The sequence below is a fragment of the Monodelphis domestica genome, chromosome 7 (assembly GCF_027887165.1).
Source record: "Monodelphis domestica isolate mMonDom1 chromosome 7, mMonDom1.pri, whole genome shotgun sequence".
Lineage (NCBI taxonomy): Eukaryota > Metazoa > Chordata > Mammalia > Didelphimorphia > Didelphidae > Monodelphis > Monodelphis domestica.
In genome coordinates, this window is record NC_077233.1 from 51,564,253 (window position 1) to 51,577,426 (window position 13,174).

Here is a 13,174-nt window from a genome sequence, read left to right on the forward strand (position 1 = left end):
CAGAATCTTTCCCTCTGAGCCTTCCTCTTTGTCTTGGTGAGGGATGGCACCATCATTTTCCCAGTCAGTCGGGCTTACAATTATCCTCAGTGCCTCACTCTCCCTTGGCAAACCTATGACCAAATCTTGTCATTTCTACCTTCTCAACATCTGTCGTCTACATCCCCTGCTTTCTACTCATGTGTTTTTATTGTTTTTTTGGTCTGGATTATTGCAACAGTGTCTGACCACATCAAGCTCCTCCTCTTTTGTGGCACAGTGGATAGAACCCTGGGCCTGGAGTAAAGAAAACCTGAGTTCAAATCCAGCCTTAGACACTAGCTGTGTGACTTTAACTTTTCTCTGTGTGCCTCAGTTTCCCCAGTTGAAAATGGGGATAATAAGGGACAGTTAAGTGGCTCAATGAAAAGATCACTAGGCCTGGAGTTGGGAGGACCTAGGTTCAAGACTCCCTAGCTGTGTGATCCTAGGCAAGCCACTTAACCCCCAATTACCTAATTAGCTAATTACCTAACACTCCAAATTAGCCCTTTCCACTCTTCTATCTTAGAGTTGTTACTAAGACAGATAGTAAGAATTTTTTTTTAATGGGGATTAAATAGCAGCACCTACCTCATGAGGTTGTCACGAAGATCAAATGAAACAATATTTGTCAAATGCTCAGCCTGGCCCATAGGAGCCACTATTTCAGTGTTAGCTATCATTATCACCATTAGGCCTGGAATGCTCAGCCCAAAGCCCATCTTCTGCAAAGGGCCTTGCCAAGCCCTAAGTCCTTCCCAGATGCAGGTGCCTCTGAGATCTCCTTCCAGCTACTTTCTACAGAAATTTGTAATGTACATAAGCTCCTGGAGGAGAGGAACTGACTCTCTCTCTCTCTCTCTCTCTCTCTCTCTCTCTCTCTCTCTCTCTCTCTCTCTGTCTGTCTGTCTCTGTCTCTCTCTGTCTCTGTCTCTGTCTCTGTCTCTCTGTCTCTGTCTCTGAAAAACTAGAAAGTGCTAGGAGAGCAGAAGAAGAAGAAATTATTTCTAAATGGAAGAATTTAGAGAAAATTTCATGGATGCAGTGGAATTTAAGCTGGGATGGATGAAATATCATTGACAAACACTACCAAAAAAAAGATGGAATATCAAAAACATCAAGAATAATGCTCAAAAGCATGGGGGTAGGTGAGAAAGTGTGAGATTTGACTTGGGAATAGCAAGTGGATCACTTTGGTCAGGTCTGAAAACTGTCCCATCTCTAGTCTTTCATTAAAAAGAAGCTTTTAGAAAGAAGAGTGGACCATAGCTGCTGCCTCTACTTCCTTCCAGAGGTTTACTCCTCACTTCTCTGCAAGTTGGACTATGACTCCACAATGGCTGACTCTCTCAGAGGTCATGAACAACTGCCTAATTATTAAGTCAAATAGCCTCTTTTCTTGACCCTCATTCTGTGGCATCTGATCCTGATGACCTGTCTCCCTCTGCTTGCTCTGCCTTTCTCCATATTCTCTTAGCCTCTGATATATTATCTTAGCTCTTCTCCTACCTCTGGCTCCTCCTAAATTGGATCTTCTTCCTGATTTCTGAAAAACATCCTTTAGGACACTGTCTTTGGTTTTCTCTCTCTACTTTCTCTTCCCTAAAAATCTTAGACATTGCGATGGATTCAGGTATTAAATCTGGATTGATGACTGCCAAATCTCCATCTCCAGTTCAGATCTAGATCTTCTACAAATAGTTACTGGACATCTGTTTATTATTATGTGAGCTTGTAGCATAACTATGCTATAGTTTTACAGCAGGGAAGAACCTCAGAAGCCTCTAACCCAACACCTTCATTTTATAAGAAGGAACTAAGTGGTCTTCCCAATGCCACATGGGACCTCTACCTGGTAACACCTCTCCCGGGTAATGGAGATGGAAAACAAATCAAAGGTGATTCCAAGGTTTCAGGCTTAGGGTGATGGGGAAAGGAGAAGTGCCACTCACTCAAAGAAGGAAATCAGGACAGCTCTATTATCGAGGGAAGAGGATGCCTTTTCCTGGTGCCTGAAATCGTCAATAATCAGAATTAGATCTCCTTTGTGCCATCTTTCTAAAGATCCAATAATTAGGACCATTCAGGCAGGAGAAGGATCACTCTGTTGTGGCTTCAAAGGAAATCAATGAAAACTCTGAGTCATGCAACTCCAAGCAGGTGACAGTCTGTCTCTGCGGGAGCAGGGGGGTGGAATGCTAAATTTCTTTCAGGGGTGCTCAACAGAACAAGCTAGAAGCAAAGATAAGTGACAGTGGGGGTAAGGGGAACATTGGAACTGATCATTAAATTCAGCACTCAATCTCTTCTACAGTCATCTCTTCTGCTTAATTAAGCCTTGGCTCTTCTGGTCCCTTCCTTTCACCCAGGTCTTCAGCCCCTGGGTCAATATTAAATGTCCATCCCTCAGGCAGTGAGGGCATTGGAAAAACCCAGAGACAAGATATCTGACAGGTAACCTTATTCTAGAGAGAAGCTGGCATAATCTTCTGTGTTAAAGCATGAGCCAGATTCAATTTCACACAGATAAAGCCCCCCTTTTAAAAAGTCAAAACAAAAAGATAAGGAGAAGACGAGGTGGGGGAATGGAAGTCATTAGGTGAATGCTTCTGGGAGACCCAGTCCTGATAATCTCCCAGTGGAAGCTCTCCAAGGAGATATCCAAGACATAAAAGCCTTAGATTAATAGGAATTTAAGAAACAAGAATCTTCCATTTATTATTGTTCAATTTCTCAGCACCTTTGTGCAATATGGCCACCCACATGCCATTGGGAAATTTTTCCTTATTCCCAGAATACTCGCCTCCTGCCCCCAGTCATCTTGTAACTCTAACAGATGCCCATTGGGGAGAGTTCTCTTCCCTTTGGGACAGTAAGAACCTCACTCCCCCATTTCATTTTGGGTGGGACAGAGTCTCACAGGATGAACAGGAACACTTGGGCTGGGATTGACTTTGCAAATTCCATGATCTCTTTTTCCCCCCAACCAACCCCTCTTCCAGACTTCCCTATTTCTATCAAGAACACCAGGGTACCACCAACCATCCTACCAGGCCCTTAAGTTCACAGGCTCATCTTCTCCCCCCTCCATGTTGAAGCAATTGCCAAAGAGGATCATTTCCACCTCTACAACACTTCTCTCTCCTGTCCTTTTCTCTTTCCTTACCCAATCAATCCCTGGAGGTCAGGTCCTCGTCATGCCATAGCACAGTGACTAGAACACAGTAGGTGCTTAATAAGTGTTTACTAACTCCTAACTGGTCTCCCTGCTTCAAGTTCTCCTTACTCCAATCCATCCTCCAATGACATCCACAGTGGTTTTCTCAAGGTGAGAGTCTGACTGTATCAGCCCATATTCAATAAAATCCAGACATTCAGTTGTATCCAACTCTATGTGACCCTGTGTACTTTTGTCCATGGGCTTTTCTTAGCCAAGATATTGGAGTGGTTTGCCGTTTTCTTCCCATTTTGCAGATGGGGAATTGAGGTAAATAGGGGTAAAGTAACTTGTCCAGAGTCTACTAAATATCTGAAGTCAAAGCTGAACTCAGATCTTCCTGACTTCAAGCCTGGAGCTCCAGTCCCTGCACCACCTTGCTAAATTCTAGTGGTTCCCTTATTGAATATAAATACCCCAAAGCCTTTCAAACCTGGTCTCAGCCTACCTTTCTAGCCTCATTCTACATTAATTTCCTTCTTGTACTCTAGGGTGCAGCCAAACAAACCTAGTTGCTGTTTTTCACATTCATTTGAAGAAACAACTACAAAATCCACTTAAGAAGAAGAAATTAAGATATGATTCCATCTACTAAGCTGTACCACATCCACTGAGAAAAACTTCCTATTAAGATGAGATCAGAACCTATCGCTTTTGCTTATGGTGAAGATCTACATCTCAAGAAAAAGGACTCCTTTTGACCACTTAGTTCATTGTCATATTGTGTGTCTTTCAATTAAAAAGCATTTTAATTATACACGTATAACCCAGATTGAATGGCTTGCCAGTTCCAAAATGAGGAAGGGAGACAATTTGGATCACATAACTTTGGAAATTTGTTGTTACATTCAATTGGCAAAATAAAAATCTTTATAATAAAAAAAGAAAAAAATTATCTTAAAAAAGAAATTCAACTGCTTTACTAGCTATGGGGTTCAAATAAACTGAATAATTAATTACTTAACAAATAAGTATAATTTACAAATGCTGCCTTATCCCTCAGGGCACACATGGTGTTTGGTTCCCTTTTAATAAGGAATCAAAAATAAAGTGACTACAATAGCCACATCCACCGCCCCAGAGATTCCATTGCTAGTCATCTGCCACAAGGAGGCCATTGACAAAATGAATGTCCCCATAAACACTGATATTTTTAGCAGCACTTTTTGTGGGAGTTAAGAGGCCAAAAAAAAAAGTGGATGCCCATTCATTGGAAAAAGCTAAGGGAACGATGGTAAAAGAAAATAATGGAATATTACTGTGCTGTAAGAAATGACAAATATGAAGAATAAATAGAAGCACGGGAAGACTTCCATGAACTATAGCAGTCAAGGAAGCAGAGTCAAGAAAACAGCACAAAATAATGACTATACTAAAGGAACAGAAAAGCAGTCTAAAGTGAATATTTGTACAAAGAAGCTTGGATCCAAAGGTATAAGAAGGTATGTATACCCTTTGTAGAAAGGGAGGGTCAAGGCTATGGAGTACTGGATGTATTTTCAGATTTATTTTTGATGTACTGATTGGTTTTGCTGATTGTTTCCTCTCTTTCTCCTCTCTTCAATTGAAAAAAAAGTTATATGGTATGGCTCCCTTGAGGTATGCAGGAGGAAGGGCACATGGGAGAAATTAAGTGAACAAAAAAATCCATAAGTTATCAGAAAAAGTATTCTAAAAAATAAAATAATGAAACATATTTTGTCTTACAATATTACCAATAATATAAAATGTATTGTAGCTATTTTGTAGCTAAATGTATAGATATTTATTTATTCAAAAACTGTTATGTTCCCTGACTTATCATCTACTGTTTCATTGCTGTATTATGTCTTTCAATTAAAAAGCATCTTTAAAAAGAAATTCAATTGTTTGGCTAACCATGTAGATCAAATAAGCTGAGTAGTTAATTACTAACAAAAAATTATCATTTACAAATCCTCCCTATCCCCCAGGACATACTTAGGGCTTTTTTTTGTAAACAGAATAAATATTTTGTTGGTTTTACAGACAGAGCAATAAAATATTTTAAAAATATTATCTATTTCATCTTCATATCATTCTTTAAAATTTCTATATCGTGTGTATTTTGTGATATATGTATATAAATACAATGATATATGTATCTAATTTATAAATGAACAAATATATATTTGGGAATTGTAGGGAAAATATTGACTGACAGGGGAACACAATAAAAAAGTGTGAAAAGCAGTGAAGAGGGAGAATCATAAATTCAGGGCTACAAATGGGTCAACAACTTGGGCCATCACACAAATAATGACCTAGAGTTAAACCCAGAATGGTTCTTCCCCATTAGACCCTGTATACCCATCTCACCCATCTGCTTACCATCATCACTGGTATGAGGCTCCGTGCCATTGTCATGGTCAACCTCATCAATTGTCCCTGGTTCGCTATGTGGGCTGTCACTGCAAATGAAACACAAAGAGGAGACTTGTGTGGGATGCTCCGAGTCATTGGCAGCCTCACTATATGCCACCTCTGACTTCCCACTTCAGATGAGAGCCTTCTAGCCTTCTTTTCCTTCATTATTATATCTTGCCTACTCGCACTGAATCCTAGAGTTGGAAGAGACCTCAGAAATCATCTAATTCCATCTAATATTCTAATCCCTTCGACTGTGTCTCCAAAAGGTGATTTAGCTTCTGGGGGGGGGGGGAGTGTCAAGGAACTCTATACTCTGTGAGGCGACTCATTCCATCTTAAGACAAAAGTACTATTACAAAATTCCTCATTCTAAGTAAAAATCTGTCTCCTAATTTATATCCACTGGAAATTTTGTCCTCTAAATTCCCAAAAGCTTTGTTGTTCTTCCATAGGGAAGTTCTTCAAACGATTGAAGATAGAGACCATGGGGCTCCTTAAGTCTTCTCCAGTCTAAGCAGCTATCATTATTTTCAGTCAATCCTTATATGGCACAGTAGAATGAAAATTCTGTTTTTGTCTTGTACATGGTGGCCATTTAATAAATGCTCATTGGATTGGCTTGGGTGGTGAGCCTTTGCCCAGATTAGGAATAGAAGTATAGACTCTTATGCCTCAAAGGCAATGCTATCTTGTACATCCATCATTTTACATGTTGGCTGCCCCTTAAGAACATAGAATCCTTGTGGACAGAGAATGTGCTTTTGCCTTTCTTTATATCTCCAGGGCTTAGACTGTTTGAGAGAGCAGTTGAGAGCCTAGAAAAGCCAACAGAGGATCAGATTGTGCCATCCTACCCAATGCCCACTCCTAGAGTTTAGGCAAGTTATTTAACCTTTCAGTCTCAAGTGATTTCATCTCTAAAATGGGCATAATGGTTTTGTCTTGTTTTGTTGTTTTTTTTTTACCTGCCTGAAAGAGAACAGATCAGGCAAACTCATGAGGTCTTTTCTAACTAAGATATTTAATAGTTCTAAAGCTTTCATTGGGCTTCTGCCTCTTTACCAAAAGGGAATCCCTACATCATTTATAGTCACACAGATGGTGAAAAAAGCTGGGAAAAGGAGTGGTCATGAGAAGGCAAAGAAAAACAACTGTGTTTATTTAACCTGAAGAAGAAAAAACCTGTGGGAAGGTTGGGAGAGAGGCTGTAAATAATAGCCTGTAAGCCCATGAATGATTAGTTTAGAGAGGACATGGGTCAGCTATTCTCCATCTTCCATGAAGACAGGACAAGAGCAGACAGGTCTGAGATTTTCTACATAGGCAGAAGGTACCACTGAACAGAATCTTACCAATATTCTTCCCCTCCAGCCATGCACTTCTCATATACTGGCCCCTCCAGTTCCCTGTGGCTGGGGAAGATGGCCTCATGATTGACAATGATGGTTTTGATGACTTCATTGACATGAGCCTGGCATGACACGGGGTCCTGTCCATCTGGGATATGCATGAGGGTTGGCCCAAAGCATATGGCCAGGTTGTAGGGATCCATCATGTTCTCATCGCTATATTGGGACAGGCTGAAACAGAAGCCCCCCGTGAAACAAGATTAGAGAAATAACTTGTTTGATAGAGCACCCAGGGCTTTGTGGGGATGATAGCCTTGAACCCCTACCCTTAGATGAATTTGGAGGCTGTTGAAGGTGGTACTTTCCTTACAATGACATGATAGGGATAGAAAAGGGAAAATTAGCAAAAGAAAAATACAGGCTTCTACTCTCTAACAGAATTGGTCAAGACATTATCATCTTGGATGGTTTTATATGATTTAGATATCTATTATGCATAGTGTGTTTTGATGGGTTCTGGAAAGACTTCTCCTTGCCAATATCTTTCCCACCCAGATGAGGATAGCCATTGGAATTTCATCATTAGGGACTCATTGCTTTGAGTCCCCCTTCCATACACACAATACATATATATATATATATATATATATATATATTTTAATTGGCATATGTCTGAGCACAGATGCCAGGGATAGGGGATAGAGAGATAAATAATAAACTCATTTTCACTGAATTGTTAGTGACAACATATCTGGATTCCTCTTTTCTCCTTAGAGGAACCCCAGAGAAAGCAGGATAATGAAAGGAGAGGAAGAGGGTTATGAATGAAAGGAAGGAAAGGGCCACCAGGGGCCATAGAAGACAATCTTTGCCCCTTTCCCAATTCCTCTGTGTGACCATCTATTATTCTGAGGAGTCAGGCTAAGGGAAGAGAGATGACAGATATGCTGATCCCCACCTCCCCTCCCCATAATGGTGAGAGTCTGAGGATCTGACTCCTAGATCTCCCAAGTTTCTGTCTCATCAGGATTGAAAGTCTCAGAAACACTGATGGCTCATTAAACTTTCCATACATCTCAAACATATTGCCATTGGGCAAGTTCCCTCTCCCATCTCCCATTTTGTGACTCTCTAAAAACTCAAGAAATCAATCTCAGAGCAGGTCTCCATAGCTTTAACTATAAATAGAGCAGAGTCCAAGAATCTTTTTCTCAAGGATGGAGCCAAGCAGCATCCAAGCAGGTCACTCCATTTCTGGGGAAGAGGAATGGAGGAATTTTAGGAGAGAACATAAGAAATGCACTTACTGGTTGAGAAAAGCGAAGAGATATCTCATGACCACGATGACCACTCGGGGCAAGGTGACAAGAATCTGCTGGATCAGATGCACTCTCTCTGCAGGGCTCTCCATTTCTAAAACACAAGTCCCCCCCATCCAAAGGTGAGATGTAGCTCAGTTGGCCCATTAGGAGCCCTCTATTTGGACTCTGACCTCGACTCCCCAGCCTAAACTTAACTTTTGCTCATGCTTTGAGTGACTTACAAATTACCCCAGAAATACTGTAGACTCCAACAGGACAGAAGCCATGTCTTAGGCTTCTTAGATTCTGTTACAGATCTCAGGAGAGTGTGTTCCACATATGTTAAATGCATGATAAGAATTCAGTGACTGATTCATTTATTCTGAAATTTCACTACACAAAACCGAGGTAAACATCATCTTTTTCATACTGAAGGAAAATGCCAGTAGATTAGATCCAAGAGCTGTTGTCCATGTTCGTGTAGATATGCCTGGAGCTAACAATGAAAGGATTTATTAGACACCTACTATGTGCCAGGCACCATGCTGGGGATATAACAGAAAGAGTGATGAATTTGGAGTGCCAAATTTGGAATCACCCAACACAAGTTGGCATTCCAGCTTGGCAGATTACTATCTGTGTGACTTTGGGCAAATCACACAACTTCTCTGGGCTTCAGTTCCTTCTTCTGTAAAATGAGAGCAAGTGAACTAGAGGCTCTCTAAGGGGACCTTACTCTGGTCTAAGACCTTTTGGTTCTTGATCTATGATTTGATCAACTTATCATATAAAGGCAAATTGTAAAACATACTTGAGCAGAAAGAGTTTACATTCTACCAGGCAGCTAAGTCAGAAGGGAGCCCAGGAAGTCCTAGTACCCACTCAAAACAGACACCATAACAATAAGAGATGACATTAATTAGAGAAAGTTAAAGTTATCTTTTCTGCCAGTCGTAATGTTAAATCTCTTAGCAGAAATGCCACATCCCAAGGAGAAGCAGTTTTCTGAAAGCATTTCTGGTTCAAACAGCATTGATAGGCAATGCTGGAAAGCTCATGAGGCAACTGACAATTGGGAGAATTCAAGGTCCAAGAGGGAGAACCGAGAAACAGGAAAATCACATAAGGCTTGAATTCAAACCTATAGATTATCTAGTTCAACGTACTCATTGAACAGATAAAGAAACTGGAAGAAAGGCAATGACTTGCCCAAGCTCACTTATGAAGTATCAAAGGAACACAAGTGTTCTGATTACCCCATGATACTCTTTTCATTGCACCATATTCCATCTATTTATCCCTCCCTCAAGTCTCTGATCAAATGTCCCTTCTTTCTACCAAGGACAACCTCTCACCATGCACCATAGATTCCAAGTCCTTGGTCAGACTGCCTGCATAATCATCTCCCACTCTCTGATATTTCAGCTCCATTTATTGGCTCCTTCTCTACCATCTATAAAGATATCTGTACCTAAGTTACTTTCATACTTAAGCCCTCACTAGATCCTACCATCCTCTGAAGTTATCATTCTCTATTTCTCCACCTTTTCTCAATTAAATTCTTAGGGGGAAAAAAGCCATCTGTTCTCACTGTCTCAACTTTCTCTTCATTCATTTCTCTACTGTCTACAATTTGGCTTCCAACCATATTACTCAACTCAACTCAACAATTGTCATCTCTTTGCAGATGATACTTAGCACAGTGCCTGTCACACAGAAGCCACTTACTAAATGTTTAATGATTAATTGATTGATGACTTCCATATCTATGTATTGAGGCCAGATCTCCCTCTTGAGCTCTGAAATCATGAACTCCCTATTGAACATTTTGAGCTGTTCGTCTTATTTGCCTCTAAAATTCATCATGTCCAAAATTATCCTTCCCACCAAAGCCACTCCTCTTCTGAACTTCTCTATTTCTGTTGAGGACACCACTATCCTTTCATTTACTCCAGTTGATAACCTCAGAGTCACTCTCAATTCCTCACTCTCACTGTATGTTATCTAATCAGTCACCACATCTTATTGATTCTCCTTCTCCTTCCAGAATATCTCCTATCTACCCACATGGCTAACACCAGAGGTCAGATCTCCATTACCTCTTGCCTGTCTTATTTCAACAGCCTCCTAAGCTTTCTTTCTGCCTTAAGTCACTCTTCTCTTTCATCCATCTTCAATCAAAATGGCATTCTTTGAACACGGGTCTGACCATATTACTCCACTGCTCAAAAAATTGACTCCCTATTACCTCTGGGATTACTCTTTGAAATTTGAAGCCCATCATAACCCAGATTCATACATTTCCAGGCTAATTCTACGTTCTTCCCCACCATGTACTTGATGGTCTGGCTAAAATAGTTTATGGCTCTTCTTCATACAAGACCCTCCATCTTTCTTTTCAGAGTCTTTGCATGGAAGTTGTCCCTCATCTCCTTAGATTTCTCCTTTAGCCACAAGTTGGTAGTGCCTCCTCCCCTTCCCCAATATATGTGTTTTTTTTAATTTTATATATACATATTTCTGTGCTTATTGTCTCTCTCAGTAGAATTTGTTTCTTGAAGGCAGGGACTTTTTCATTTGTGTCTTCTTATCAGAAGAGTCTATTACAATACCTTGCACATAGCATGCACATAAATGTTTGTTGATCAATTTTTAGGACAGTTTCTAAAGATCCTATCAAGAAATGTAGCTTCTCTTATGGGTTTATTTTCCTAAAATGGTTAAAACTTAGTTAGAGGTCAGTTCAGAATTTAAGTAATTATCAGTAGAGTCCTTCCCCCCATCAGGTTGTTCTTCCTCTTCCTTTGAAGGCTTTTTGAATACTAGCTCTTGCTCTAGAAAGCTCTCCTTCCCACCTCATCCATGAGTACTTACTGATTGTGGATATTAAATCTTGAAACCTTTCCTTGGGAAAGAGTGGGTTTTCCAGTCCTCGGAAATACAGCTTTAGGACTCCAGCCACTGAATTAATATCCCTTTCATTTTGGTCATCCGCCAGGGGATCTTCACCTGAACAGATAGAGAAGATGACTTGTCAGCCTGATTAGACAGCAGGAACTGTTCAATTAGCTAGAACAGATGACCCCCCAGCCCAGGACTGATCAGACAAGCAGCAGGTGGGAGGGGAACTTTCCCCTGTTTGCCCAGCATGTCCTAACTTAATGGGCTCTTCCATTAAGCATCATCACACTAGGATGTACTCTTCAAGTCATTAAGGAGAAGGGGAGGAGGAGGAAGTGAGGCTTCCAACTATTTCTTGAAAGGGTTCCTAGAGTTATAATAACAACATCAAGAATGTACTTTGTTGTTGTTCAGTTGTGTTGACTCTTTATATCCCCATTTGGAGTTTTCTTAGCAAAGATACTGGAGTGGTTTGCCCTTTCCTTCTCCAGCTTACACATGAGGATCTGAAGCAAACAGGGTTAAGTGACTTGTCCAGGGTTGCACAGCTAGAAAAAGTTTCTGAAGCCACAGTTGAACTCAAGAAGATGAGCCTCCCTGACTCCAAGCCCAGCACTGCACCACCTAGCTTCCCTCAACGAGAGTTAAGATTTACATAGTGCTTTGGGATTTGCAAACCCTATACAAGGAAAACTTCACTTTACAAATTTTATCTCATTTTAACTTCACAACAACCCTGGGAAATAGATGCTATTATTGTTCCCATTTTACAGATGAGAAAACTGATACAGACTGTTAGATTTAAAATAGTTTTAAGCATTAAATAGTTGTAGATAAGAGAGTGGGAGCCATAAACTGTCATAATTAAAGTGTTTTGGGAGCAAGGGAAATATATAACAATTATGACCGCTGAAATATGTTTTCTACTGTGTCTTGGTTTTATATAAATATAATATGGTCGCCAGGGAATATATTCCCAATTTATGAATATGCCCAAGCCAACTGGGTTTTATAGAGAAATTTAATTTATAATACACTGATTAATCAATAGAAAAAGAGAGAAAGTAAGAAAGGAATAAGAATGAATAAATCAGTCAGTTGGTTTTATCACTCACCCAAGATCTCTCTAGGTAAGGCTTCTCATGCTAACCTCAGGCTCCACCTTCAAGAGAGCCTCCTTTCAAGAAATGTTCCAGAGAATTCTCCTCCTGACTCCTCCTGAGTTCTCCTTCCACAGCCTCTTTCAAGACCTCTCTAGGAGCTCTCCCTCCAGGACCTCTCTCCTCTCAGACTCCTTCAGAGCAAAACCTCTCAGAGCAAAAAACTCTCTCCCTCTCTCCTCAGACCCAGCTATCTTTAAGGAAACCATCTAAGTTCTCTCCCCTCAGTTCTCACATCTACCAATCACTGTCGATCTCTCCCCTGTGCCAATGGTGGCTCTAGTTTAACCCAGGACTACCCAGAGGTCTGTGGCTTTGCACATGTCTGTTGAAGGTCATATTCTCAAATAATTAAATTTTGATCTTTGCTGCAGCCCTTCCTAAATCCTGTTACTCTAAGTAGGGTGGAGATTGTATTTTCCAAGACCTGGTTCTGTCATTCCAAGTATCTCTATTGTATCAATTCTAAAATCAATCATGACTCAAAGAACTTCCTGTTCTATGCTTAAGCATAGGTCAAAGCCCTTTCCATTGTTTAGCAAAAGGTTTCTGTCCTAAAGTAGTCTTAAGTAGGGAGGAGAAGGATCCTCCCATGCCAAGGGGTTTCACATTCCAATAGAGTTCTTACTATCAGTAGGAAATTTTTTCCAAGTATGAAATTTCCCAATGGTGAAATTTCCAACATTCATAAGTCTAAGAAATTTTAAGGTTTACAAGACAAAGGCTTGATTTGTCCAGGATCACTCAGGCAGGAAACATCTGAGACCATAGATCCAGTTACACTGCCCATTCCATTAAACAAGTGTTCTAGGAGAGTATAATTGATCCTACCGGTGA

At 40.4% G+C, this 13,174-nt stretch overlaps 1 protein-coding gene across 6 annotated transcripts in view; it reads right to left on the reverse strand.

Moving 5' to 3' along the window:
• The window catches only part of SRGAP3 (SLIT-ROBO Rho GTPase activating protein 3), a 287,676-nt gene that overhangs the window by 28,374 nt on the left and 246,128 nt on the right, over window positions 1-13,174 (reverse strand). For all 6 annotated transcript variants that reach the window (XM_007500149.3, XM_056804578.1, XM_056804579.1 and 3 more), the window contains 4 exons: window positions 11,151-11,285; window positions 8,283-8,388; window positions 6,979-7,206; window positions 5,588-5,667 (listed from right to left, as the gene is read on the reverse strand). In XM_007500149.3, coding sequence (XP_007500211.2) covers window positions 5,588-5,667; window positions 6,979-7,206; window positions 8,283-8,388; window positions 11,151-11,285 — 549 coding nt within the window. The remainder of the gene's footprint in view (window positions 1-5,587; window positions 5,668-6,978; window positions 7,207-8,282; window positions 8,389-11,150; window positions 11,286-13,174) is intronic.